Genomic DNA, 24,687 nt, shown 5'->3' on the forward strand with positions numbered 1-24,687 from the left:
ACACCCTCTCTCTCCCCCTTCCTCCCCGCCCAACACCTGGTCTTGCTCATGCTCTGGGCAATCCGGTTTGTCTACGATGTCTGGGTTAAATCCTTTCCGCCATAAAAAGGCTGCCTCAAGCCCAATTACCCCGCCTGCACGATCAAGCTCGACAGCCAACGTGGGTGACCAGGATCCAGGCAGCACAGTATCAGCGGCGTTCGACGACGGTGCGCACTTTCAGCCCATCCCTTCACGCCCCAAGACGATATCCTTTCTATGAAATTCCTTAAGCTTGCTGGATATCCCCTTGCGACTGACCAATGGACCTCGTGCTTCTAGACATCCCTGCCCATCCTTCCTCGCGGGCGAAAACAGTCCGCATCGCATCCCCGCCCGTGCGCTCTCAAATATCCCCCATTGAGCCACAATCTCCTCTATCGACGGGTACGACTACTCCATTCCAAAGCGTCTCGATGCGTCGTGATTCTCCGCCTCCCCCAGTGCGAGATTTAGAGTCGGAAAGTTCAGACGATGAAGCTTCCCCTGATCCTTTCGGCAACCCGGAGGTCTCCGGGAACGATGAATATGACAGCCAGGAGCTTGAAGACAGCACACAACCGAGTCCTCGGTCAGCGAGGACGCAAGGGTCGGGGACCGAGCAACATGAACAGCAGGATCCGGGTGGATTGAAGAGGTCGATGCCGGATGCAGACACCATGTGTACTTCACGAACACCGGACGGTGCGCGATCTCCGGAGGCGCAAAGGAAAAGAGCTACGCTGGATGTGGATGCATTTAAGAGATTGCTTCTTACTGGGGATGCTGGAATTGAGCTGGGTCCTGCTCCAGCACATTCCCCTGCTCAGTTTCAGGAAGAGAGGATGGCTGGTGGTAATGTTATTGATCCAAAACCCTGGAGACAAACCAACTCCGAGTCCACACCCGCTTTGCAGGATTATGTGAGGCGTGGATCCTCGACGATGTCTAGTTTTGAAAAGGAGCGTGTGAACCCTGAGGGACAATCCAAGCCAAGCGGAAAGAAGAAACCACCGCCTCCTAAGGTGAGGCATGGGAAACTGATTCAAAGTGACACCAGCGATATGTCTTCGCTTGGAATTTCGAGCCCGTCCCCGTCATCGGACAATGCTTTCCTGCCGTTGAGACCTCCTTCTCCATCACTCTCACAGCAGGGAGGAAGAGTTGTCTCCGATCCTCCCATCCAACGCTCTGATAGTACCACCAGGATTTCAGCTTTGGACCGACGTGCTGAAGTTCGGTCTGAAGCGTTTTTGAACCCCAAGCCGCTCCCACCCATCCCTCCCGTGCGACGAAGCAGTCAGCTAAAACAGTGCAAACCCTCTCTCCCGATCAGCCGTTCATGTTCTACTCGACTTCCCAAAACATCGTCCCTTTCCGGGTCTACAGCACCCCGAACTCCGCCTCCACCACCTTCGCGCCGTAAAGATCGGGAGTCGTCCAATTCATCGCCTTCTACCCAGTCTCGATTCCCCATTACTCCAGACGGCACCGCTCCTCCAGATGAAGAAGCAGAAGATGCTTCTGAAAACACCAGCCTCCAGCGCTCCGAAACCGGTTCGATACACTCTGTGAATAGACTATCACGGCTTTCAGGCCCGTCTACTGTGCCACCGCGACCCCCACCTCCGAGACGGAGCGGCGGCTCGCAAGCATACAGCTCTGAAGATTCCCGGCCGGCGAGGCCAATGTCGATGGTTGAAACAAGCAGCAATCAGATTAAAGACAAAGAAGTAGACGAAGAATCGCCTCCTGCGCCGCGCTCCAACGCGAATAATATCCTCGCGGACCTATCGAAGTTGCAGAAAGAGGTGGACGAATTCAGAGGCAAGTATGAGAAGAAACAGCCTAATTGAAAAAAAAAAAAAAAAAGAAAGAGATTTGCGCTAGTTTTGCGCTTTGGACGGTTTTGATGTGAATACATGACGTGGAGTTCTTGTTTTACTGCTTTATTGGTTTTCTTTTTCTTTTTTTTTCTCTTTATTTCTTGATGCCGATATGAATGGTGGGCACTTTCGACGAGATATATATACTGTATCCCCGACTAAGAAGGGAGGTCTTGATTGAGACCTTGTTAACAATTTTTTTTTTTCTCCTTTTTGTTTATTGAAGCCGGGTCATAGCTAACTCCTCTTTTTCTTTGTATATGCGAACGATTGCCTGACGAACTGGTACTGGTATGGATGCTCTTGCATTGTCGGTGATGACTGCATTATTCCCCTCCCTTACATATATTACTTTTCTGTGCTTTTATACTGTAATTATTTATTTTATGTTACCACACTCTTGGTGACCGTGTTGATTCGATTCTTTATAAGCCGTCTCGGGGAAGTTGGGAGCCTGGTCCTTTTGGGGGTATTAAAAGAAAATCCAGCCGTTCTTATATTTCGCAAGAAGCAATACTTAGTTTATCCGGTACAGACAACGAGGGCCTAAAAAAATTGTTTTTTTATGGTAATTCATACATACATTTGCAAGCCTTGAAAAGTTCGTAAGAAACCTCCTCCTGCTTGCTTCTCCCAGCTCAGTGTTTCAAGAACTCCCCATGTCTTACATTAAATAATTTTTTTTTTCTTTTCTTTTCTTTCGTGGATTCGTGGGGAGAATAGAGAGTAAAAGGGACCAACGGGTGAGGAAGAAAAAAGTGCCGGCCTGTAGTTAATCCTCCAAAGTTAAAGTAGCAAGAAAAGACAAGAGAAGAAAAGAAAAGATGAAAGTAGAAGTAGTCTTGAAAAAAGGGACTTCAAATATCGAAATACATAATCCTCGTACGGGGAAAGCAAAAAAGAAAAAAAAAAAAAAAAAAAAAAAAAAAGGGACAGAAGAAGGCAGAGAAGTCTCTATGGAAAGGCCGAAGTTTAGAACAAAGCACCCCACATTCTTGGGCGTTGGGAACGAGGAGGGAGTGGACTGCATTACTCGGTTCACCCACGATCGGGTTTGCCGCTACTGACGGGGAGAGGTGGCCGGACTGTCGTGTCAACGATGTCTTCGTCGAAAGTTATCCCGTCGACCATGCGTGCGTCGTCTATGGCATCGTACTCGAGGCCCTGCGGCGTGTTCGACCCCGCAGGGGAGGGCGACGAGAGTGGGATCCCGGCGGGTTGGGGTGAATAGGCGGCGGCAGCCTGGCCAGAGGAAGCTCGGTTGCCTCCGACTCCGGATGATTGGCGGCTTACAACAGACACTCTGTTGATACCTGTGGATACCGGGCCGCTAATGGTGCTGTTTGCGCCTTCGCCAAACCCGACGAGGCTGGCGTTCTCGTCGCTGAGGCCTCCCGTGCTGGAGACGCCGTCGTCATCGTTTAGCTTGTCTTGATCAAAGATGTCACTTCCGCTGGCCCAGGTTGTGCGGCCTCCAACGCTTCCAGTGGCGCTGGCGCTGCCAACGGTGCTACGTTCTTTTAGGAGCAAGTGCGCGTATGTGTGGTCGAAGTAACCGGGTGGAGCTCCACTTGGAGGATCTTCTCCGGGGGTTCGTGACGCCGCTACTCTTTCAAGGCCAGCTAAGCGTGAGATGCGATCAGCGCGTTCTGCAGCCAGGGTGTCTGTGGAGGTTTGCGAGGCATCTGAAGAGCGGCGACGGGGCCGATGGCTATGGGGACGGAGTTTTCCCTGATGACCATCTTTGATTGCGGTGGTTGAGAGACCGGACAGGGAGGTAGTGCCTGAGTTTGGAGTACCCCTGTGATAAACGACAGCAATCGCGGAGTTAGTGACTGTGGTTCTGAGCTAGCTTTGAGGAATTGGGCTGTGGCATTGGGCCAAAATCCAGACCAGGTACAAAACGCATATAACTTACGGGCCCATCTCGGACGGCGTAGGAGGCTCCGAGGGTGGAGGCGGGAGGTTGATGAGCGTTGGACGAGACATTCTGATTTGTAGGTGAAATGATGAAATTCCAAGCGGAGAGGCGGGGAGAAGGGAATTGGGCGAGGGTAGCTCGCTGGATGTTGCACCAGACGACGATCTACGCGAGGTAGAACCGTCAAGAGCAGCTGGGTTCTTCAGCAGAGGTCAGGCTCAAGGAAGGAGATGAGCTTCGTATGGAGAGAGCGAAAGGGTGCTGCGCAAACGAACAAAAGTAGTGATCGGGATATGCGGCCAAGCAGGGCAGACGGGTGGTTGGCCGACGTCCTCTGTGCGACAATGCGTTGGTGAGACTTTACCCAGGGAAAAGAGCTGCAGAGAGATTGGAACTGGCTGCAGAGGGCTGATTATAGGGCAAAAGGGCGGCTAGACCACAATGGGGATATCAATTTGAAGAAATTTTGGAGGGACAAGGTGGGGGGTTTTTTTTTTTTGGATGTAGCTCAAGCAATTGGGGCTACAATTCGGGGCGCTTTGGTGAGAGGTACACAGGGAGAGCGGGAGGGGCGCTGATGTGGCCACAGGTCTTCCACGGGATACGGGCTCGATGCGATGCAGGGCTGAGACGAGGGGAAAGGCGGCCAGGCAGCCGGAGAGGGAGGAGAACGGTGATGGTGGCTATCGTCGTGGTGGTCGTGGTGGTCGTCGGCGGCGTGCGGCGTGCGGCGTGGTGGTGGTAGTTTTGAATGGAACAGTCGCCAGCGGATCGATCGAGAAAGTTACTCCGGCGATCGGCTGGCTGACGTCATCATCACTATCGCCAAGACCTCACACCAGGGCTTATGTAATAATGTCTTGGCAGCAAGCCGTCGCAGGCACTCAACCCAGGGTGGAAGGTGCAATTCACATGAAGAAATACTCCGCATACAGCAAGCAGCAGCAAGGGGCAGGTCCCTCGCTTGGTAGTCGCGTGCCTTCCCAGTTGGAGCACTGGCCACAACAGAGCGTGACTGGGCACTCCACATCCCGTAATCAACTACATGCATACGGAGTCCTGCAGGACCGAATGCCGTCGATAGTGCAGCCCGTCTCGTTGCGAGCGGTGATGGATAGCATGGCATAGAGTATGGAACGACAGCTTTTTTCTCTTAATCCTTCTTAAGTCCATCCTCCTCTCCCCCCCCTCTGTCTCTGTACTCTCTTGCTCATTTTTTCTCTCCGCTAAAAGACTCTCAGCCACACTCAGCCCTACAGACCCCAACCTACCCAGCCATAGTTACTCCCCAAAGCGTCCTAGCGTAGTACCAGCCCGTAGTTACGTAACCATCTGTGGCGGCAGCCCAGCTTGCCAGTCCACAAAAATCCGCTTCTTCGCATCTCGCCATCCTCTCTCGCTCTCTCTCGCTCTCCTCTCCAACCTCGACGTCCTTCTTCCTACTACCTCACCCTTCTCCCTCCGCCCGTCTCCCGCCTACTCTCTTCCGCTTTGTTCCTGCAACGCCTGGGCCTCGACCTCTCCATCGTCCCCCCGCGCGAGCAGACTTGGCCTTCTGCCGTTTCTCTTTGTCGCTTGGCATTGACTTGTCCAGCTCAAGAGAAAACAAAGGAGCTTCCTTCGAACAACGGAACCGGCTCGCCAAAATCCCTCCCAAGATCCGAGTATTCTTCTCCTCTTAATCCTTGCCTTTGAAAAGCAGGTACTCGCTTCGCTGTTTATTCATAAGCCTCTTATCGCAAATATCTGGCTTTGCAGATCCTTGAGATCCGTTCAATCTGTCCCAGACAGCGAACGACCTTGTCGCCCTTTTTTTTTTTTTTTTAATTAAAAAAAAAGAAAAGAAAAGAAAAAAGAGCCTGAAATTTTCAAACCAAAACAGCTCCAGCTGGAAGAGGGTACGGTCCGCGACATTCCCATTTCGATAACAGTCGGTCCTTTGGCCTTTTTGTGTGCGTGTTGGATCTTTCTGTGGCTTTGAGTAGCTATGGCAGCCCCAACTCAGCTTGCTTGTACGTCTCAACCGCCTCCCTTACCACTTTGGAACATTCCATGCTGAGACTCAAACCAGATCGAACCCTTAAGGGAATTGGCATCTTGGATGCGGCCCCCGTCTATGAACCATTGCCGGGCTTTACGAGGTGTGCATCATTCGCGCCTGCTTTTCAGTAGCCTTGACCTCTGCTAACGAACCTTACCCGTTTAAGACCAGAAGGGAATCTACGCTGCTGCACTTACTCCCCGTGTGGCCGGTATTTTGCATGGGCTTCCCCCGAAGGGTATGATATCGTGTCCCATGCCCAACACCATAGTCTAATACTCCCTTAGGGTTTCCATAATCGACCCATCCGTTGGCCATCTCATTGCTACGCTTCCGGCCGAGAACGTCTATGAACTCGGGTTCTCCCCGTTGGGAACGTTCGTGATCACCTGGCAGCGCCCGTCAAAGGACGAGAACGGCGATGCAGTGAGGAATCTGAAGGTTTGGAGGGTGGTGGAAGGCCCGCCTAGTGATAACGGAGATGAACCCCCTCGTGTGCCGACCGGAAGCTTTGTTCAAAAGTCGCAGACCGGGTGGAATCTACAGTATACTGCCGATGAGAAGTACTGTGCCCGCGTTGTCACCAATGAGGTCCAGTTCTACCAGAGCGGAAACCTGACGACAGTGTGGAACAAATTGCGGGTTGAGGGAGTTGTTGACTTTGCTATCTCGCCGGGCCAGAACCACACAGTCGCAGTCTTCATCCCAGAGCGCAAGGTCAGTCTTTTCTTGTCGGGACCCTGTAATCCTTGGAATCTGCAATCTTATGCTAAACTTTGTCTATAGGGCCAACCAGCTTCGGTCAAGGTTTTCAACGTGCCGCAGTTCAACCTACCGCTTTCGCAAAAGAATTTCTTCAAGGGCGACAAGGTTCAGATGAAGTGGAACAAGTCTGGAACCACCTTGATTGTGTTGGCACAGACCGAAGTCGATAAGACCGGGAAGAGTTATTATGGAGAGACTACCCTCTACCTCCTAAGCACGAATGGATTTGACTCGAGAATCGATCTTGGTAGGTTTTTGCCGCGCATCTCCGATCCCGTTTTACCGTCCTTACTGACATCCAGATTATAGACAAGGAGGGCCCTATCCACGATGTCACCTGGTCTCCTAATTCCAAAGAATTCGGTGTCGTCTATGGCTACATGCCAGCGAAGACTACTGTCTTTAATTCTCGAGGAGCTGCCACCCACTCCTTCCCCCTCGCGCCCCGAAACACGATAGTTTTCTCTCCTCATGGCCGGTTTGTGATTGTCGCAGGATTTGGCAATCTTGCCGGCCAGATGGATATCTACGATCTGGAGAAGAATTACACGAAAGTTGCTACCGTCGAAGCCTCTAATGCAAGCGTGTGCGAATGGAGTCCCGACGGTAAACACATCTTAACTGCAACTACAAGTCCTAGACTCCGTGTCGACAATGGGGTGCGAATCTGGCACGTGGGAGGTGGATTGATGTACAACGAGGATATGAATGAGCTTTATGACGTTCACTGGCGTCCCCAGTCCTCCGTTAGCCATCCCCTGGAGAACCCACTGCACCCGATGCCGAATCCTCATCCGTCTGCGTTAGCCTACCTTGCAAATAAGAAGACGCCCTCCAAGCCTGTGGGCGCCTATCGACCTCCGGGTGCTCGAGGCCAGAGTGCTCCAATGACCTTTCGCCGGGAGGACGAGGGTGGAGCAGCATTTATTCGGGACGAGCGCCCAAATGCTTTCGGGCCCAGCGCGAATGCTTTTGGCAAGCCTAGACGTCGTGTTGTCCCAGGCGCTGAGCCGATGGACGAGTTTCTTCCTCCTGGAGCCGCTCCAGGAGGCGGTGTAGCTCTGCCACCTGGCGCGCAGGCTGACGAAAAGTTGTCAAAATCTGCCGCCAAGAACAAGAAGAAGCGCGAAGCGAAGAAAGCCAAAGAGAACGCCGAAAAGGCCCAGAACCTTTCGGTCGAGAATGGTGGTTCTGGTGAACAATCTCCTGCCGGAGTTAACGCAGATCGCCGTGAAAAGCGAGCCCACTCCCGTAGCCGATCGCGGGGCAATCTAGATCCCAACGCGCATGGTCGACAGAATCGTGATCGTAGCCGCAGCAGCCATCGTCGCCAGCGTAGTGATGCCCACGGTAAAGGCAATAACAACGCAGCTCAGGGTAGACCTAACGGTAAAGCGAAAGCCGGCCAGCCACCGAATGGAGCGTTAGCTGCTCCCGTTCCTGATGTTACGGTGACGTCTCCTACTACCGGAAACGCATCGACTCCTCAGGAGAAGAAGATCCGCGGCCTGTTGAAGAAGATGCGGGCGATTGATGAGCTTAAGATGCGTCTGGCCGGTGGAGAGAAGCTGGAGGACACGCAGATGAAGAAGATCAAGACAGAGGAATCTGTGCGCAAGGAATTGGAGGCTCTTGGTTGGAGTGGGTAGTTTTGATGATCGTTGGAGAATTACTATCTACATTTACACATTTTGGACACCAATGTTTTCAGATATATACTGTCAAGTTTACTCCAGACAAATGTGCCCCAGAAAACGGTGGTAATTAACCATCGAGCAGGGAATCTGGGTCAAGGAACTCCGTACAGGAGATATTTAGGTAGATCATAAATTGGAAACCGTTGATTAACTGACAGTGCGAAGCCCGTCGACTTGCACTTGGGGCCCATCCGCTTTCTCCGGCCTGTCAGGCCACCCTGCCTACCAACTCGCCGATACTTGCTCGCCCAGCATTATGATCAAATTATCAATCATCAAATCATCGCGGCCCCTTCGGCTGGCTGGCTGTTGCTGTCCCCCTGAGCGCCCCCAGCCAATCACCGTGCGCCGGCGGTGGGTAAGCGCTGCGACACAAGATGAATCAACGCCGCCGCAGCAAAGTGGACTGCGCTGTTACACCCGATGCTGCACGTTCGACGGTGCGAGCGGCCGTGTCCGTGTTGAACCTGGCTGGCCCGGTTGGCAACGACGAGCCTTCATTGGCCCAGCAACCCCCGGGTGTTCTATCAAATCCCATCACACCCTCGCGCAGCGCATGCAGAATAGGCCAAATACCCGCCGCACCTTTCTCTCTTTTTATTTGCCTTTCTTGCTGATAATGTCCATCTCGAAATAAACTGTCAGTTACTCTGTTGTTAGCTAGTTAACTTCTGCGTACTCCGCGTTAGTCACGATCTCAGTGCGGAACACCGGGTTTCTAACTAAAGAGCTGTCTGTCACAAAAGCCTGCTCGAGCCCACCGCTGAGACACTCCCTGTCCCAGATCTGAACCGCCTCGCCCGCATCTTCGACACCGTGCCCATCTGGACGGGATAATATGTCTCTCACTTCTCTTCACTGTCATAGGCTTTAGTCTTCTCTCTTTTCATTTTTTTTTTTCGGGCATTTCCTTTCTGTCTACTCGCCGTGTTTCTCCTTCTGGGTTGTTTCCACAGACCCCTTTCTCTTCCCTTTTCTTTTTCTTTCATTTTCGTCTTCTTTTTTAATATCGGGTACTCAATACATGCAGACGAATATATCGGCAACGTACATAATTACCTGCAAGTCGGATTGAAATGCAAGGACTGCTTGTTTATTCTCAGTGATTGGCTGGCCCTGTCGACGAGAGGCATCATACCTTTCCCTATTCACTGCTCTCATCATTTCTCTAAGGAGGGGGGTGCTTCCTGTTGAATAATCTTCTTTCTTTTTCCTTTTGGACATGCATGATACCCCCGGTTCTTGATCTACAACAATAGTTTTGTTTGTCTTTTTTTTATTTCCCTAACGTGGGCATTACAATATACCATACCCATTCGCCTTGCGCTTCCTTTTCCGCATTTATTCGCTTTCGTTTTGTGCATTTCGTCAAGATGAGTTTTAAAAACCCGTACTCGGACACGTATGCGCCAGGGCCCGAGCGGGCAAGATGGCCTCCCTTGACGAGGATGTTAATGTCCGGCGAAATGAGCGGAGAGCCCCCAAGGGACTTGACGATGAAGGAGAAGTTTGATCGATGGTGCGTTAATATATCGTAACTAATTCTGACGCAGCCGTCGCTAACGCCCAAGTTGTATAGGATGGTCAATGAAGGCTGGAGGAGACTGTAGGTTTAGCCAACTATCTGATCTTGTCCTCCGCTGCATGCTGATAGAAGGCTAGCACCGTTGCTGTGTTTGTTTTGGCACATCTGATGATCTTTGGATTTGGTTTGATGCATTACGGGCTTAAGGTACGGCATGGTATCTAGCCATCCCGTTTAGTACTGACATATGCTCACAAGGGATGATTTAGGACAATCTTACTGGGTCAAGAGCAACTTTTGGAGTCACATTCACTATTGCAAGAGCTGCAGCTTTGGTGCTGCATTTTGATGTCGGCTTGATCCTATTCCGTACGTGCCATGTAACCTTGATGCGCAGAAGATCACTTACTGATAGTGCATTAGCTGTGTGCCGAACCCTTATCTCTCTGATGAGACAGACACCTTTGAACGGGATTATCCAATTTGGTACGTCCACCTTGTCATAGATTAGGCCTGCTGTGCTAACCTGATGATCCTAGATAAAAACATCACTTTCCATAAGCGTTCGTTCGTCTTCTCCTCCAACCTGATGCAGATCGCACTAACACAGTGACAGTGGTGGCTTGGTCCATCGTTACATTCTCCTGGATTCACACGGTTGCTCACTGGGTCAACTATGCCCAACTCGCCGCTAAGCAGGGCCTCGGAGTCGCAGGCTTCCTCCTGGCCAACGTTGTCACTGGACCCGGCTGGACCGGGTATATAATGTTAATCGCACTAATGGCGATGGCGCTCACATCCATCGGTAAACGTCGCCGGGCCAATTTCGAACGATTCTGGTACACGCATCACCTCTTTGTTATTTTCTTCTTTTTCTGGGCTTTCCATGGAGCGTTCTGCATGATTAAGCCTGACTACCCGCCGTTTTGCGCCGGCATCGGTGTATTTTGGATGTATTGGATATATGGAGCAGTGATCTACCTGGTGGAGAGGCTGTTACGTGAGATACGTGGACGGCACAAGACATATATCACAAAGGTGGTGCAACATCCCAGTAACGTGGTTGAGATTCAAATGAAGAAGGAGAAAACGAAAACGAGAGCGGGTCAAGTACGTTTCAACGCGAAATCTCTTTCGGCATCCCTGGTCTCCTTTTAAAGCTGACGAGTTTGATAGTACATTTTCCTCTGCTGCCCCACGGTATCTGTATGGCAATACCATCCGTTTACGCTTACCAGTGCTCCCGAGGAAGACTATATCTCTGTGCACATTAGATGCGTCGGAGATTTCACCAAGGCCCTTGCCAAAACGCTAGGATGCACCTTTGATGAAGGCAAGGGTAAAGGCGGTAAAGGAAAGACCGGCGTAGTCGGTGTCAACAACCAGATGGCCCCGGATGACGTAGATCCCAGCATTCGTCGAGTTCTCCCTAGGATCTACGTTGACGGCCCATTTGGCAGTGCATCAGAAGACGTTTTTAAATACGAAGTCGCCGTCCTAGTGGGAGCCGGTATCGGAGTAACTCCCTTTGCGTCCATCCTGAAGAGTATCTGGTATCGCATGAACTACCCCCAAACAAAAACGCGGCTGCGAAAAGTGTATTTCTTCTGGATTTGTCGAGATTTCGGCTCGTTTGAGTGGTTCCAATCGCTGCTTCTTGCCATAGAGGCGCAGGATACAGCGAACCATATTGAAATCCACACTGTAAGTGCTAATCTATATGTTTCGTACCTTTTTTTTTTCCCCCTTTAAAACTACATCAGTTGTTCTAACAAATCAAATATAGTATCTTACAGCCAAAATCCGACCTGACGACGCAACTAACATCATGATTAACGACGCCAACGCAGAACAAGATACAATCACCGGCCTGCGTGCCCCGACTAACTTTGGTCGACCAAATTGGGACATGGTATTCCGGTCGATTCGAAAGCTGCACGCACCAGCAGAAGCCGGCGTGTTCTTCTGCGGACCAAAGCCATTAGGAAGTGTGCTGCACGTCAAGTGCAATATGTATTCAGAGCCTGGATTTAATTTCGTGTGGGGAAAGGAGAACTTTTAAGACGCGTAAACGCAAATTTCTTTGCAGTTTTCCCCACTCTGTGAGCCGGGAGGGAAGAAATCCTGTGATGATAGCAACGACCCCTTTCTTGATAGCCCCTTTTTTGTTTTCCAGTGCTTCGTTGTAAATGTTCTTTTGTTATCATATACATATATATATGTTTTGTACTCTAGCTTCGTTTGTAGCATATGGAGATTTTTCACATTGTCGAAAAACATCATACTGAGGGTATTTATGGGGCTGTGGATAGGTTCCGCCCCGCCCCGCTCCGCCCTGAAAATCGGTGGAGTTCGCGATTTACTTCCGACGATGGGCCTTAAACATAGCCCAGGTCTCCACGAGTTAGTTATCCGGACCAAATTCGCCCCTCCCTGAATTGCAACCAACACCTTTTAGCCGTGATCAGGCTATTATGGCTCTGGTTTCATTCAAGACACTTCGATCTCCGAGCCTGATCTCAATATATACAATGAGAAAAATGTCTCAGCACCCGTGTGGTAGCTGTGCCGGAATTATAGAGTGACCCTGTTACATTTCCTCGGACAGAGTGGAGGATTCATCAGAAATGCAGACTTTTTTTTGGTCATATTGGGAACAAGGTCTAGTTAAGCATATTTAGCTATCGGGATCCCTCCTCGTTAACTAGAAGTGCTAAGCCGGGAAGGGCATAGTAGGCTCGTATTTGGGACATAGTATGGCTTATCGAGATGGAAAATTGGAAATGCGAACACAGAGCCGATAGTTAGAGGATGGGGACGACGATGATGGAACAGTATATAAAAGGCTCGATCGCTTTTATGGATTCCCTTTCTGTCCTGCTACAGGATACGCGGTTACATAGTTATTGAACAAAACGCCTCAGATCGAAATCATCTTCATAAAGGTGTGGAAATATAACTGATTTATCTTTCCTTTAACTACCAACAGCTAAACATGTCTCTCTTGTTAACACTCAACAGATCACCCCTAAAATTCATCCCCCTTCCAGCAGCCCTCGACGTCTCAAAGCCTGGGACAATCGTCGAAACCGCCAAGGACCAATCCTCATACCCATGCCGGCGCTGCCTCAAGGACTCTAGTCCTGGGGACGAAATTTATCTGATCTCCTACAATCCATTCCTCGGGGAAAGCCCCTATACCGGGCCAGATCCAATCTTCGTGCACCAGCGGGACTGCATGTTTAAACTGGAAGACGAGAAGGACGTCGTTCCGGACCAGCAGCGCCGTCGAAAGCTCTCAGTCCGCGCCTATAATGCGGAGCATATGATGATCAATAATGGGGTTGTTGATGGTGTCGACCTGGAGGCGAAAGCAGGGGAAATGTTTGCAGATCTGGATGTGAAGTATATCCATGTGCATTATGCCGGAGCTGGTTGTTTTGCAGTCAAAATCGAGAGGAAGTAGATCCTGCAAAAGAGAAAGTTATGTTATAGTTTACTCTTGCATCTATTTCTGCTCAGAAAAAGTGAGATTCAGAGAAATTAACCAGCGGCATAGAGAGACCTAGACGTGGTTCATGGGATGCCCAAGCAAGCCCGCTGATGGATGCGCTGGATCTAGCTTCCCTAGTGCTGAGTCCTTCAGAGTCCCGAGACCTTCGTTGACATGCAACGAATGTTTTTCAAGCGATAAAGGGAAGATTATAATACCACCAATATAAATACCGGAGGAATGACCAGACATATTGCCGTAAAAACGTTTCCACATAGCCTTAAAGCCAGCCAGGTTGCGGAGATGGACCATCACGGCAATCCCAATCTTGATTTGAGTAATCTTGCCTGATTCCAAGGAGTTATACGACGAGCTGCTTTCGAAACACCCTCTGTATGAAGAGCCAATGTGCACTTTAATGTTTTTGGGCTCAAACAATAGGATATAGCCTGGTATGAGATATCATCCCTGGCTGGATTCTCCCCCGTCTATTCAGTCGGGTATCCCATCCTGTTAGAACTAAGATTCAACTATTAATCCTTCTTAGGTCAGCCCAAGGGTTCATGAACCGATATCAGCGTATCTTGAGGGAGTTTGAGGGGTATACGTACTTTAGCGATGAGAGCGATGGCTGTAATAATTAGGCCTGGCCAAGGAAGAAGAAGCAGAAAATCCCGAGACTAGAAAGAGAAACGTTGCGGTTGTAGTACGCATCATCGCTCTTTTCTCAACTAATGTGGATATCAACGCATTTAAAAAAAAAAAAAAAAGGGGGAGATTGAGAATCTCACGACAGTGGTAAGGTAAGAAAATAGCCCAAGATAGAGGCAACGTTGCTCGGCTGAAACCTGAGCTTCGAAAGAATAAGAATGACTTTCTCTAAATTTCCCTCCATACCACTAGTGTGCGTAGCTATATGGCACCGGGTGGGAATATAACTATCATTATTCTCGCTAATACTATATCAATAGTGGTTTTATCCAGGAAAGGATAAGAGAATGTTTTCCTTTGACCCCGTAAAATCATGATGCGGCCGCCGGCCGGCAGTTTTGCCAATTGAATACTCCCGGTTTCCGAACGTCTCCGCCTGACTCGTTAACAAAGGACCGGAAGTGAATGACCCATGCCACATTCGAGGCCCTATGCATAGGTAATACTTCAAATCGCCAGGGTCAACTAGCTTTGCTTAGGCACCGCGTCAAATAGGCGTGGGAAGCTATACCTGTCGAAAACACACCAAAGGTACCCAGGCAATGGCTGCAATATACGCTCACACGAGAAACCGGACAGAATGTGAATAATGTGAAGCGAGAAAGGCGAGCGTCTAGGACAGTCGCCTAGAGAATTCGCTTATGGCAGGCAGTGAGTAACCGCCCCAGAACACTGACTAGCTGGGCTGTTGCAGACTATTAACGTAAGGAGGAATTAGTTACTGACGAGCAGAAACGTATGAAGGTTGAAGCAAAGGAAGGCACAGACTTACATTTCAAAGTAGTATTCTGACGATCACAGTCACAGCTAGCTTTTAGATCTCGGGTTCGCAGGCGCAACAGATCTGGCGAACCAGAGCAGACACAGCAGCCGCTTTGCTCGGTCGTCATTATCGCAAAAACCGGTAGGGTACCTCCAGAGCTATCGCGTCCGCGGGCGGGTAGTTGAAGAAGATTGGTAATCTGGCCCAAGACGCCACAACACCAACACAATACTGCAAACCCATAACACGTAAAAATCGGCTCTGTTATCCGCGATAGAACGAGCAACGCCCGAAAAACAATGCTAATTGAACCAGCGGCGCACCTCAAGCGGAGAAAGATGCGTTGTAATCCGTAGCAGGCGCGAAGCGCCACAATAATCAAGGCAGAAGCTTTACTGCCTTTAAATAAGGACAACGGGCGCGATGAAACGACCCGATGAAACGGAGATCCATTCGAGATTCCGACGGAGTAGTCGGATGTGCTTGAAAGGATGGCGGGAGGTCTGCCAGAAAATGGGGCTCCCACCGGAACCCCCAAAAACGCTATCATCGCCAAACCCCAAGAGCCTGAATATCTCTCGAGGTTCGCAGTGAATATGGCCAAAAATATCGGGAGGGCTGTCAGAGAGAAACGGGCCCACCGACAACCCCAGAACACTAGCATCGCCAAACCCCAAGAGCCCGAATATCTCTCGACGTTCGCATTGGACATGGCCAAATATGAGGCAGGCGTAGCCTGCCTCGACGTTGGAATGATAGACAAACTGCAAAGTGAAAGATCAAGAAGGGTTTATTTATATCCTTGAGTAGCGAGATATGGAGCATATATCGAGGAGAAACTGCGGAGTAAATCAATCGAATCTGAATTCGAAAGCGAATCTTTGATCTTGGAAAGGGTTTGTTGTGAAAGAAAGTTAGAATAGATACACTCAACACTGTGATCCAAAGCCCCAAACTAGGATCAAGGCGTTCTATTCTGAGTCTGTGCCGTTTGTATCTTTAACAAAGCTTGAATCGCGAACGAAAACAGAAAATTTTTATTAAAAGCCATTGCGAGTGGATCAGAGTCAAGGGAACATGAAGTGAAAGAGAGGAAAAAGAAAGCGCCTCTCAAAAGCATTTGTACAGTAACCAAGAATTAGAAAGATGATTTCCATAAGAAAGTCGTAAACAGTAAATGAGACCCGGTGGGTTAACCTGATGTGCAATGGAGTAAATAAGAAGAACAAAGGAATCTCACAAACGCCACGAATGGGGTCCTTAGAACATACGATCCATTGTCCAAACTGATCCAGGGAAGTGAAAGACTGCAGAATTGCTCAATGTCAAATGCAAAATATAAATGGTTCATTTAGCATGTATATAATGTCGTAGATGCTTTCAGAGGAAGCGTGGGGAATACCATGGCACATAAATTCAAAGTGTGAAAGATAAAAAGTGGTGGGAGAAAGAGTCATTGTTCTTGGGCACAAACATGCCTTTGTTGGAAATCAAATTGAGGTCTGCAAAGATAGGAGATGGGCTTCGACTCGAGATTGGACATGGATTCAACTGTACCGTTGAAGCGTCTGAATACCGGATTCGTAGGATGGCCCAGGGGCAACAACGAAGTCTTCATATCACTGGAGTTCGTCTTCGTCTGGATGGACCACTCGAGGTATGTCGAGGCGATTTCTTGACCTTTGTCGCCTGTCTAGCCGGTTTTCTGCTTCTGGGTTATCAGATTTTGTAGCGCTCGTGTGATCTTCGGTATCTTTTGACTTCCTGCCCTCCTCTTCCGTGGCTCTTCTTTGCGCACTTCTCTCCCTCGAACTTGCTGACCGCAGCGCCCACTCCTTTCCTTCACTTCCCAACTGACTCAACCATTGCCAATCTTCCTCTTCTATCAAAATTCTGCTGTTTTTACCAGTGCTAGATCCTCGGCTATGGCTGCGGAACGATAACGGGCCCAGCCGTCGACGTTCTCCACTGGGACGTTCATCCGTGGTTGGCACTGCCAGCTGTTTACGATCTTCTTCAAAGACAGTTTCAATTGCTGGAGCAGCGGGCACAACCGCTAGTTCGGTGGCATTTGCCAGTCCATCGGCGACAATCGAGTATGTATCACTAGCGGGATCATCCGCGCCTGCCTCGCCGCTTTCGAGCCTCAGGGCCTCTTGATCAGCACTCTCAGCTCGAGCAATTTGTGAGGTCCAGCGCCAGATAAGGCGTCTTTTCAGCCTTGCCATGACCCCAAGCTCGTCTTGCGGGGAGGAAGAACTTCCGGCTTTGATGGTCTTTTCGGGGGCACTCCAACGCTTTATGAAGAACCATTTGATCTTCGCGAGACGTCCCTTGGGCACAATGTAATTGCGCGGCCCAGTTTGGGACCATAGGTCCGGACTGGCATTTGCCAACTCGTTGAAAAAGTTTTCGTATATTCCGCGGCGGTATGGGGTGTTCCGCTGGGAGGTGAGTGTGTGTTTCCAAAAATACCATACGATGAGAACACCAAGCATAAACGGCACGCATGCTATGAAGTACCATTTGATACTGGGATCATCGCTGAAGGTGTCGACATTCATGCCTGTTAAGTTCGAAGTTAGTCACGGACATCCCTATCCAAAAAAAAAAAAAAAAAGAAAAAAAGGGGTGGGGGAGCAGCTACGACATACCGAAGATACCGGTGATAAAAGTCAAGGGCAAAAATATGAATGTAATCCAACTCAAACGCCACACTGATTGCGTCAGTTAAATGGATATTACTGTTGGACACTGTATGACACATACTGCTAACGCTAAGTCGAATGTTCTGTCTACTGTCTCGAATGGAGACAGATTGATAGAGCAGGGATATCAAGTTCTTAGTAGGTTTGATCAAATCCTCAGTGATAAGGTTGCTCAGCCGATCAAAATCCCCCGGTGTACCATCTAGCCAGGTATCATCTCTCTCCATGTCGTCTATGGAGTGTTAGGGGCTATCGATAATTTTTGGGCGGGAGAAGAATGTATATCTTACCGGTGAGATCCCGCAGCCGCGTCTTCAGCTCCTTGATAATATCGATATGTAGAAACATCAACTTCTCCATTTTCAACCATAGATTTGAATTGGCCCATAGCTCAGGCGCTCGAGTCTCGTCTGCGGGCTGCTCGTATATTTTATCCTCCAAGATACTCACATGGTCGTACGCGAGGTCCAATAGCGTATCCCATGTGCCTGATATCACTTTGAATATGTCTTCAAGGATAATTCGCGTACAGTGATAAGCCAGTTCATCATCAGTAGCAACCAAATCACGAGATTCAAAAGCCAAGAAGAATGGCAGCCGGCGCCATCGGGCCTCCCATGTCTGACGAGGAGGAATTAGAGTGTTGTCGAGTGTGCCTGAGTGAGAATTGTCAAATATGATAACGGTGTTTCCATTATCGAGGGTGTTCAATCGCGGAATATATTCCTTCGGAGTATCGCCAAAGGCACCATCGATCTGCGCGTCGGATAGGTAGGGATTCGTTATGTCCATGTCGGAGGGTGGTGGTTCAGCGGTGACCTGTTTATGCTGGATATAACAGCTAATCCGCTGAACGTAGACATCGTAGCCATGAGTTGGATTGTCTGTTAACTCAAAGCCCCGTGATAGTTGCAAATCGTGCGTAGGACGGCGCACGAATTGCAAGAGGGGGGGTGAAACGGCTCAGCCCAAACTGCTCGCCAACAGAGTAACTCGGCTAAGAGCACAAGGATCTCGATTCAACCCACCTTGATCGTCAAAACGATTCAACTCCATCATTTTAAACCCATCGTCATCGCAGCGGTTCATCGGATCCGGGACAGAATACGGCTTCAGATAATCTGCCGAGAAGGAGGTTTTACTGATTCCCCGCCACGGATCATACTGAACTTTCCACGTCTTCCCGCTCATAAATGGCTTCCCACCACGTCGCTCTGGCCGCCGATGTTTGACATACCGGCCGAAGTCGGTGCCTACGAGGTCATCCCGGTTGTGGATATTGAATTTCCGCAGCAGATATCTTGCGGCCCAATCCGCATTCTGGACATGGAAGACTCGGAGGATGGCCTCGTTGTTTCGCTCTGGGTTCTTGTAGACTTTACGCAGGTCTTGGATATCGTATATCTCCTGCGCGGCCACTCTGCGTATACTGCTTTTCGAGGCATCTATAGAAAGAAATTTCCCTCAGCGATCGGGCAGCACTGTCGGCTCTGGGAGGTGTAGACCTTACCCTGCTTCACGAAGTCGATGAGCAAGACACGCCCACAGTGCTGGTCAATCTCGGAGTAATCCTTGTGCCATTTCGGTCCAAGATCATGGTGCGTACGTCGTCCTAAGATCACAAACCCGGCTCGTCAACCACTGCAACACCGGAGTAAAGATGGCATTGTGAAGGGCGTTATTCTCACTGCTTTTCGTGTTGTGAGCAGCCTCGTGCTCGGTGGGAAACTCCTCCGCTACACGGGCGGACGGGACGGGCGATTTCTCCCCTGTTCATACGATCAATTCTTGCGAGTCAGAAAAATGAAACCCGAAGGAAAAAAAAAAAAGAAAAAGAAAAAAAAGAAGAAAAGAAAAGAAAAGACAAGACAAGAATGACGACAAGCGAGCCGTTTAGTTACAGGTAAGATAAACAGCGGGTATTTTCTAAGCTTCGAGTGGCACTTTTTTTTCTCTCTCATACCTGGAACGCTACGCCCGGCCGACCCAGGGTTTGCCCGCGGAAGTTTGATCTCTGCAGATTCGCTCATCGTCGCGTCTACCGTTGAATAGCCTGGGGCGAACAGAAAGATGCTCCTCAGTTACCTGCTGGGACTTTATCTACCTAACTTTGGACCCGCCGTGGCTGGGAACACGGCAGCTTTTCTCTTCGTCGCGCCGGCTGCTGCGGCCTGCCGACGAGAGGCCCTGTTCCCCCACCACCACATGACTTTTCGGCGATGATCCTCTCAGCCTCCCCGTCAGGCCTGTTTACGATGCTCAAAGGTCCGAAAGTGCATCATCTGGGTAGATTTGGCTCATCCAGAGAGTTCTCCAGCTAAAGCTTCTCATGTAAAAAGGTGGTTGCTCGTGATTGCAGCTGCTGGCCGAGTCTGTCACACGATCGGGTGCTGAAATTTAATGGGAGCAAGAGATGAATTTTTAACTTGGTTGTGGCCCTTTGGCTAGTTAGCTGAACTAAAGTAATGGACGTTTAAGGAATTCTCAGTCAGGGGCAAGTAGACTGAAATATTTTTTTTCCTTTTTTACTATCTTTTATATTGGATCCCTAATTAGAACACCAGAAATTCTGTGCAACCAGTCCGTAGTACAGCAGTATCGAAACCCGGGTGTCCATTCCGAAATCTCCGTTTTTGACGCCGAGCTGAGGAAGCCTTCCAGCGATTCGATATTCCCAAGCAAATGCGCCACCCATATTATCAGGCCCCCCAAATGCCATAAACCAGGTTTGTACAAACTCCCAGCCTTGCTCCTTTGCTTGTAGGAAAAAAAAAAAAGAAAAAAAAAGGTCATCCCGAAGGCGCACGTAGACGGCAAAGGTAAAAGGTACAAAGGTGGAAGGAAACAGGAAATAGGAAATAGTCATGAATAGACCCAGGTTCAGCACCTAATCAGCGCGACCCTGAGTGACTTTGGCAGCCTGGACAGCAGACATCTTCTGAATCCAACCCTGCGTGGGGTGTGGCTTCTTGACGGTGCGAAGATCATCTGCGGTGAACCCGGGAATGCGCATGTTGTAGTTACGTTCCAAAACAAGCTGGATGTCACGAATGTCAAGGGTGGCTGAAGGGCGGAGCTTTGCGAGACGGCAAGCTGCAGTGATAACGTCGTCGACGAAATCATCAGCCATTTGGAGGAGGAACTGGAAAGCGTTACATTAGCAAGTGCACAAGAGTCCACCCTAGGAGCACGCGGTAGAAAAATAAACATACCTCTTCAGCATCTGGAGTCAAACCCTCTCCATCTCCACCGCCAGTAACTTGCTTCACCAAGACATCTAGCATCTTCTTGCTCAGAACATGCTGGCCTTCTCCCTCCAAAACATAACCTGGATGCTTCTGGATGGCAGGCTGGCCCATGACGCCGGTAGCCCCATGGCTTGGTCCACTGGTAAGAGTCGGGCGTGCCGGAGCCATGCTAACCGGTTCCGGGGCAGGGACGTTCAGATTCTTTTGAATATTCATGGTAACGTTGCGCGAGTCGCCACGGCTGCTGACATAGTTTGGCGGGTGCGCATGAGTAGTCGCTGGCTGCGTGGTAGCTGGTGGTTGATTCATCGCATTCGAATAATTTTGCGCAGCTTGCGCCATGGCAGCTTGTTGAGACAACGGGCGTGGGGGACCTTGAGTGGTTGGGGTCTGGGAAGCGGCGGCAGTTCCCTCTTGGGCAGCTTGCTGACCAAACGCGCTTAATGTTGTGCCTTGAACAGCGGTTACCGGTGGCTGGATTGGCGCGTGGGTTGCACCAGTGACGGCAGTTGCAGGCTGACCAGGCATCTGGGAAGGGGCTTGACCGGCACGGGCGGCAACGACAGCAGAATTAATGGTATGCGGAGCGGGTGCCGTAGTAACGGGTTGCTGGGGACGGCCGTCAGCACCCATTTGGCCTTGCAAAGGCGCATTTTGACCTGCTTGTCGGCTTGCTGCGAGCTGCTGGGTCTGCACGCGGAAACTCTCCTGCTGTTCTTTGAACTTTCCCAGGAAGTCGCTTCCCTCGCGTAAGAGTCTTTCAGCAGCTGTCTGGCGGTTCTTGAACTCCTGGATCTCCTCTTGGGACAGGTTTCCGGCACTCTGGCGCTGATTATACTGCTGGCGTAAATCACTCAGCTTAACCTTGCCCAGCTCTTGTTTCTGTAACGCGAGACCATATCGGAGCCTTGCCTCCTGCATCCAGCCATCGGACTGATCCTTTGTAATCGTGGGAGGGAGGATAAAGGTCAAGGTGTCGACCTTGGCGCGAATCTGGGGGAGCAACTGCTGGAAGCTCTGCGGGATACCCATCTGGGGTCGTGCTTGGCTCGCGGGATTGGCAACGGCTTGGGGGGTGGTGGTGGTGGGAGGGCGACTCATCTGGGCTTGCTGCGGCTGCGACTGCGGCTGGGTTTGCTGCTGAGGCCCCTGCTGGGTCTGCTGGGTCTGCTGCTGGGTCGTCTGCGGCTGTTGCTGCTGCTGCTGCTGCTGCGCTTGAGCCTGGGTCTGAGCTTGAACTGCCTGGGCCTGGGCCTGGATGTGTTGGGCTTGCTGTTGCTGTTGCTGAGCAAGCTGCTGCAGCTGCTGTTGGCGACTTGCTTGGAACATTCTCATGCCTCTCATGAGATTCTGCGAGACCTGGGTTAATTTTGTGTGGGCGCCGTTGTACTCGTTGGAACCTGGAGGATGTGAGTTGAGGATGTCCCAGAGACCCCGCACCAGAGCAGTGTGTGTTTGTTTCTGCGAGTCGCCCAAATGTGGGAGTTTCTGAACCTGATCGGTTCGGATTAGGGCTGAGTTTTGTTGAATCAGCGGCGCGGCTGGTGAGTTACCAGCCGCAGGTTGATTCTCCATTTCGTCAAGCAGCAGTCAAGCCGCACGCTGCTATTATGTAACAGCCTTGTGCAGCGATCAGAATCCCATGAACAACAGCCAACTGGAAAGGTCCAAGGAAAAGATTGATGAAACACAGGCTGCTTTGATGAACCCGAAGGTGCTTGGTGGTTCAGGATATGCAGGGTGCTGAGCAACACAATGTCATGCATCGCCTGTCAAGGCGCTGGGCGAAGGAAGCTTCTACGTTCCATGAGCTGGGTCTTGGCATACCCGCCTCCCGCCAGTACGATCACTACATATCTATGTACGCTGTCCGTCGATGGGCTTGATAACGGCACTCTGAGCGCCATCCATGACTGCCTGGGGCATGCACAATGGATGTCTGCTTACTCTTGGGAACCTGTATCCGCTTCTCTGTTGTACAGCAAACTGCCTACGTCGCGGAGCTGGGTACTTAAGAACCGTGTCTTTAGGGAAATTGCTTCATTCTATCAGTGCTCTACCGGAAACGAAGGTGGGAAGGGAGAAAAAAAAAGGAAAAAAAACAAAAAAAAGGGCCAGCTGTGCTAATCCATAGAATTGAGAGGCAAGACAACAGCTGAGTAGTGAACAAAGCCGTGGGAATTGAACTCGAAAACAATATCCCATACTTTTCATGGAAACTCAAAGTTTCACCTCATCGCAAATCCGTACTAACCGACAGACGAAGGCAGCTTCATGCGTTCCGATTAACTGAAAACGTCTGGGTTGTAATAAATGGCATAAAATTCCTGAAATGGAGCTAGTTGAGCCGAATGTGCGTATTCAGTGGCTGGATTACAAGGGACGAAGCTCCGCATGCCGGGAATTGATCGTTCCAAGCACACACTGTACGTCAACTATTCGTCTTGCTTAGACGGGCTTGTGTCGCGCTCGATCGCATCCAGCATCCCGAGGACGGGTCACATCAGTTCGTTCTCTCTGTACAGGCATAATATTCGCCCGAGACGATTTTGCGTCCATAATGGCGCAACGGTAGCTGAAGGCATTCTGGTGGCCGACAGTCAAACAATCCAGTGCGCATAGCTATCATTTCCCCGGTAATGATAGACGAAGGGGTTCGACCAACTGACATATATTCAATGCCGTTGAGAACAGTTTCATCCACGGGGGCTTCCCCTATCGCAGAAGACCTCCTAGATCTCTCTCCATCCCGCTGACCCGATTTTCAAGGGTTCGCTTCCGAAGTTCCAACTCCCGGATCTCCCCAAGTTCACGCTCGATATCCTCATCTGTGATATCCGCCGTATGCTGCTGTACTGGCTCCGGTTGTTGAGTGTCATAGTAGTCACTGCGATATGAGCCCGAAAGATTCATTTGCTCCAATTGCTCTGTTTGGTAGGAAACACGCTCTTCTAGACGGGCTACCGATTCGGATACTTCTTGATAGCGTTGCCTGAGAGATGCTATTTTCTCTTTGGCTCCCGCAACTGGACTGAAATGGGAAAGCGATCAGCCTGAAGATGCTTCCAAGGCTTATAGAAAAGACGATGAATGACATACTAAACTTTGCAAAGCATCTCAGCGCCCCGTAATAGGATCTCGATGTTCATCTCTCCCCGGTTGGTCCGGTGCGAAGGCGCATTCGCAGATTTTCTGATTGCCTCCATCATATCACCTCCCAGCACCCGTGCAACAGCCGATTGATTCCGGTGGTTTTTTGCGGAATGGATTCGGCTAACCATTGTTTCCTTTTCTCCTTCTGTAGGGAACATCGTGCCTCTCCGGGTCGCCCGTCGATGCTTCGTGCTGTTTGTAGAGGGGTCAGCAGAGAAAAGAGCACGTTCATGGGCCTCGGTGTCCCGGATAAGGGTAGTTATGTCATGAGGCCCCAGGAGTGCATTGGCGAACATCTTTGGAGGCGGGAAGCTGTTTAACCAAAGAATTAGCTACGTGGACTGGTCGGTGAGATAAAGGAGCTCGACTCTTACGGTAATTCGGCGATGGAAGTGGCAGAAAGGGAAATCTGCTCAAGGTGGTTATGTAGAAGAGTCGACATCTTGACTGTGTGTCTCTGATACTATCTTTCGATCGCCAGCAAGGGAGAGAAGAGTTTCCTTCTGTAATTATATAGTCGCCCTACGCACTACAGACCGAAAGGACGTTTCACGATGCCAAGAACCTTCACCAACGGGACTAGGAGATCCAGCTGACTTGAATCATCTACTCTGGGGATGGTCACACCGCCAGCATCGACCAAATATCACCTTTCCTCTGCAAGGTTGGGGTAGTGCTCTGTCCTGCGCAGGAAATCGGCCGCATCGAGGTTCGGCAGCGCGTGTGTGACGGTTCTTTGAGGCAGCGAGCTGAGCGAG

General features: G+C 50.3%; 11 protein-coding genes across 11 annotated transcripts; 5 read left to right on the top strand and 6 right to left on the bottom strand.

Annotated features, from left to right (window-relative positions):
- Window positions 1–76: 76 nt before the first annotated feature.
- CIMG_00495 (uncharacterized protein) lies at window positions 77–1,890 on the top strand (the record flags this gene model as incomplete). Its single annotated transcript, XM_001246723.2, has 2 exons — window positions 77–209; window positions 322–1,890. 2 exons carry the CDS (start codon window positions 77–79, stop codon window positions 1,872–1,874), a joined length of 1,686 nt encoding a protein of 561 aa, XP_001246724.1. The 3' UTR covers window positions 1,875–1,890.
- Window positions 1,891–2,848: 958 nt separating this feature from the next.
- On the bottom strand, window positions 2,849–4,546 carry CIMG_00494 (uncharacterized protein). The gene is made up of 2 exons (XM_001246722.2): window positions 3,823–4,546; window positions 2,849–3,705 (listed from the first exon to the last, which is right to left on the bottom strand). The coding sequence occupies exons 1-2, from the start codon at window positions 3,891–3,893 to the stop codon at window positions 2,943–2,945; spliced, it is 834 nt and encodes a 277-aa protein (XP_001246723.1). The 5' UTR covers window positions 3,894–4,546; the 3' UTR covers window positions 2,849–2,942.
- CIMG_00493 (uncharacterized protein) lies at window positions 4,170–4,953 on the top strand (the record flags this gene model as incomplete). The annotated part of the gene is made up of 3 exons (XM_001246721.2): window positions 4,170–4,177; window positions 4,244–4,374; window positions 4,415–4,953. 3 exons carry the CDS (start codon window positions 4,170–4,172, stop codon window positions 4,951–4,953), a joined length of 678 nt encoding a protein of 225 aa, XP_001246722.2.
- Window positions 4,954–5,812: 859 nt separating this feature from the next.
- On the top strand, window positions 5,813–8,973 carry CIMG_00492 (eukaryotic translation initiation factor 2A; the record flags this gene model as incomplete). The annotated part of the gene is made up of 6 exons (XM_001246720.2): window positions 5,813–5,837; window positions 5,897–5,966; window positions 6,033–6,104; window positions 6,154–6,583; window positions 6,653–6,878; window positions 6,941–8,973. The coding sequence occupies 6 exons, from the start codon at window positions 5,813–5,815 to the stop codon at window positions 8,278–8,280; spliced, it is 2,163 nt and encodes a 720-aa protein (XP_001246721.1). The 3' UTR covers window positions 8,281–8,973.
- CIMG_12870 (uncharacterized protein) lies at window positions 8,711–9,317 on the bottom strand (the record flags this gene model as incomplete). The annotated part of the gene is made up of 3 exons (XM_004445874.1): window positions 8,711–8,966; window positions 9,008–9,152; window positions 9,287–9,317. 3 exons carry the CDS (start codon window positions 9,315–9,317, stop codon window positions 8,711–8,713), a joined length of 432 nt encoding a protein of 143 aa, XP_004445931.1.
- Window positions 9,318–9,701: 384 nt separating this feature from the next.
- On the top strand, window positions 9,702–12,124 carry CIMG_00491 (NADPH oxidase; the record flags this gene model as incomplete). The annotated part of the gene is made up of 8 exons (XM_001246719.2): window positions 9,702–9,847; window positions 9,908–9,934; window positions 9,991–10,060; window positions 10,123–10,339; window positions 10,393–10,416; window positions 10,470–10,963; window positions 11,030–11,557; window positions 11,640–12,124. 8 exons carry the CDS (start codon window positions 9,702–9,704, stop codon window positions 11,913–11,915), a joined length of 1,782 nt encoding a protein of 593 aa, XP_001246720.2. The 3' UTR covers window positions 11,916–12,124.
- A 724-nt stretch (window positions 12,125–12,848) lies between these two features.
- CIMG_00490 (uncharacterized protein) lies at window positions 12,849–13,319 on the top strand (the record flags this gene model as incomplete). The annotated part of the gene is made up of 1 exon (XM_001246718.2): window positions 12,849–13,319. One exon carries the CDS (start codon window positions 12,849–12,851, stop codon window positions 13,317–13,319), a length of 471 nt encoding a protein of 156 aa, XP_001246719.2.
- Window positions 13,320–14,375: 1,056 nt separating this feature from the next.
- Window positions 14,376–15,502, bottom strand: CIMG_12871 (uncharacterized protein). The gene has a single exon (XM_004445875.1). It carries the CDS (start codon window positions 15,482–15,484, stop codon window positions 14,756–14,758), a length of 729 nt encoding a protein of 242 aa, XP_004445932.1. The 5' UTR covers window positions 15,485–15,502; the 3' UTR covers window positions 14,376–14,755.
- Window positions 15,503–15,648: 146 nt separating this feature from the next.
- CIMG_00488 (uncharacterized protein) lies at window positions 15,649–19,618 on the bottom strand. The gene is made up of 8 exons (XM_001246716.2): window positions 19,492–19,618; window positions 19,217–19,297; window positions 19,039–19,140; window positions 18,557–18,973; window positions 17,819–18,412; window positions 17,590–17,760; window positions 17,475–17,537; window positions 15,649–17,386 (listed from the first exon to the last, which is right to left on the bottom strand). The coding sequence occupies exons 1-8, from the start codon at window positions 19,556–19,558 to the stop codon at window positions 16,440–16,442; spliced, it is 2,442 nt and encodes an 813-aa protein (XP_001246717.1). The 5' UTR covers window positions 19,559–19,618; the 3' UTR covers window positions 15,649–16,439.
- Window positions 19,619–20,015: 397 nt separating this feature from the next.
- On the bottom strand, window positions 20,016–22,506 carry CIMG_00487 (transcription initiation factor TFIID subunit 12). The gene is made up of 2 exons (XM_001246715.2): window positions 20,741–22,506; window positions 20,016–20,670 (listed from the first exon to the last, which is right to left on the bottom strand). Exons 1-2 carry the CDS (start codon window positions 22,349–22,351, stop codon window positions 20,416–20,418), a joined length of 1,866 nt encoding a protein of 621 aa, XP_001246716.2. The 5' UTR covers window positions 22,352–22,506; the 3' UTR covers window positions 20,016–20,415.
- A 293-nt stretch (window positions 22,507–22,799) lies between these two features.
- On the bottom strand, window positions 22,800–24,434 carry CIMG_00486 (uncharacterized protein). Its single transcript, XM_001246714.2, has 3 exons — window positions 24,304–24,434; window positions 23,876–24,241; window positions 22,800–23,807 (listed from the first exon to the last, which is right to left on the bottom strand). Exons 1-3 carry the CDS (start codon window positions 24,369–24,371, stop codon window positions 23,492–23,494), a joined length of 750 nt encoding a protein of 249 aa, XP_001246715.1. The 5' UTR covers window positions 24,372–24,434; the 3' UTR covers window positions 22,800–23,491.
- Window positions 24,435–24,687: the final 253 nt, after the last annotated feature.

Source organism: Coccidioides immitis (assembly GCF_000149335.2).
Source record: "Coccidioides immitis RS genomic scaffold supercont3.1, whole genome shotgun sequence".
Taxonomy (NCBI): domain Eukaryota; kingdom Fungi; phylum Ascomycota; class Eurotiomycetes; order Onygenales; family Onygenaceae; genus Coccidioides; species Coccidioides immitis.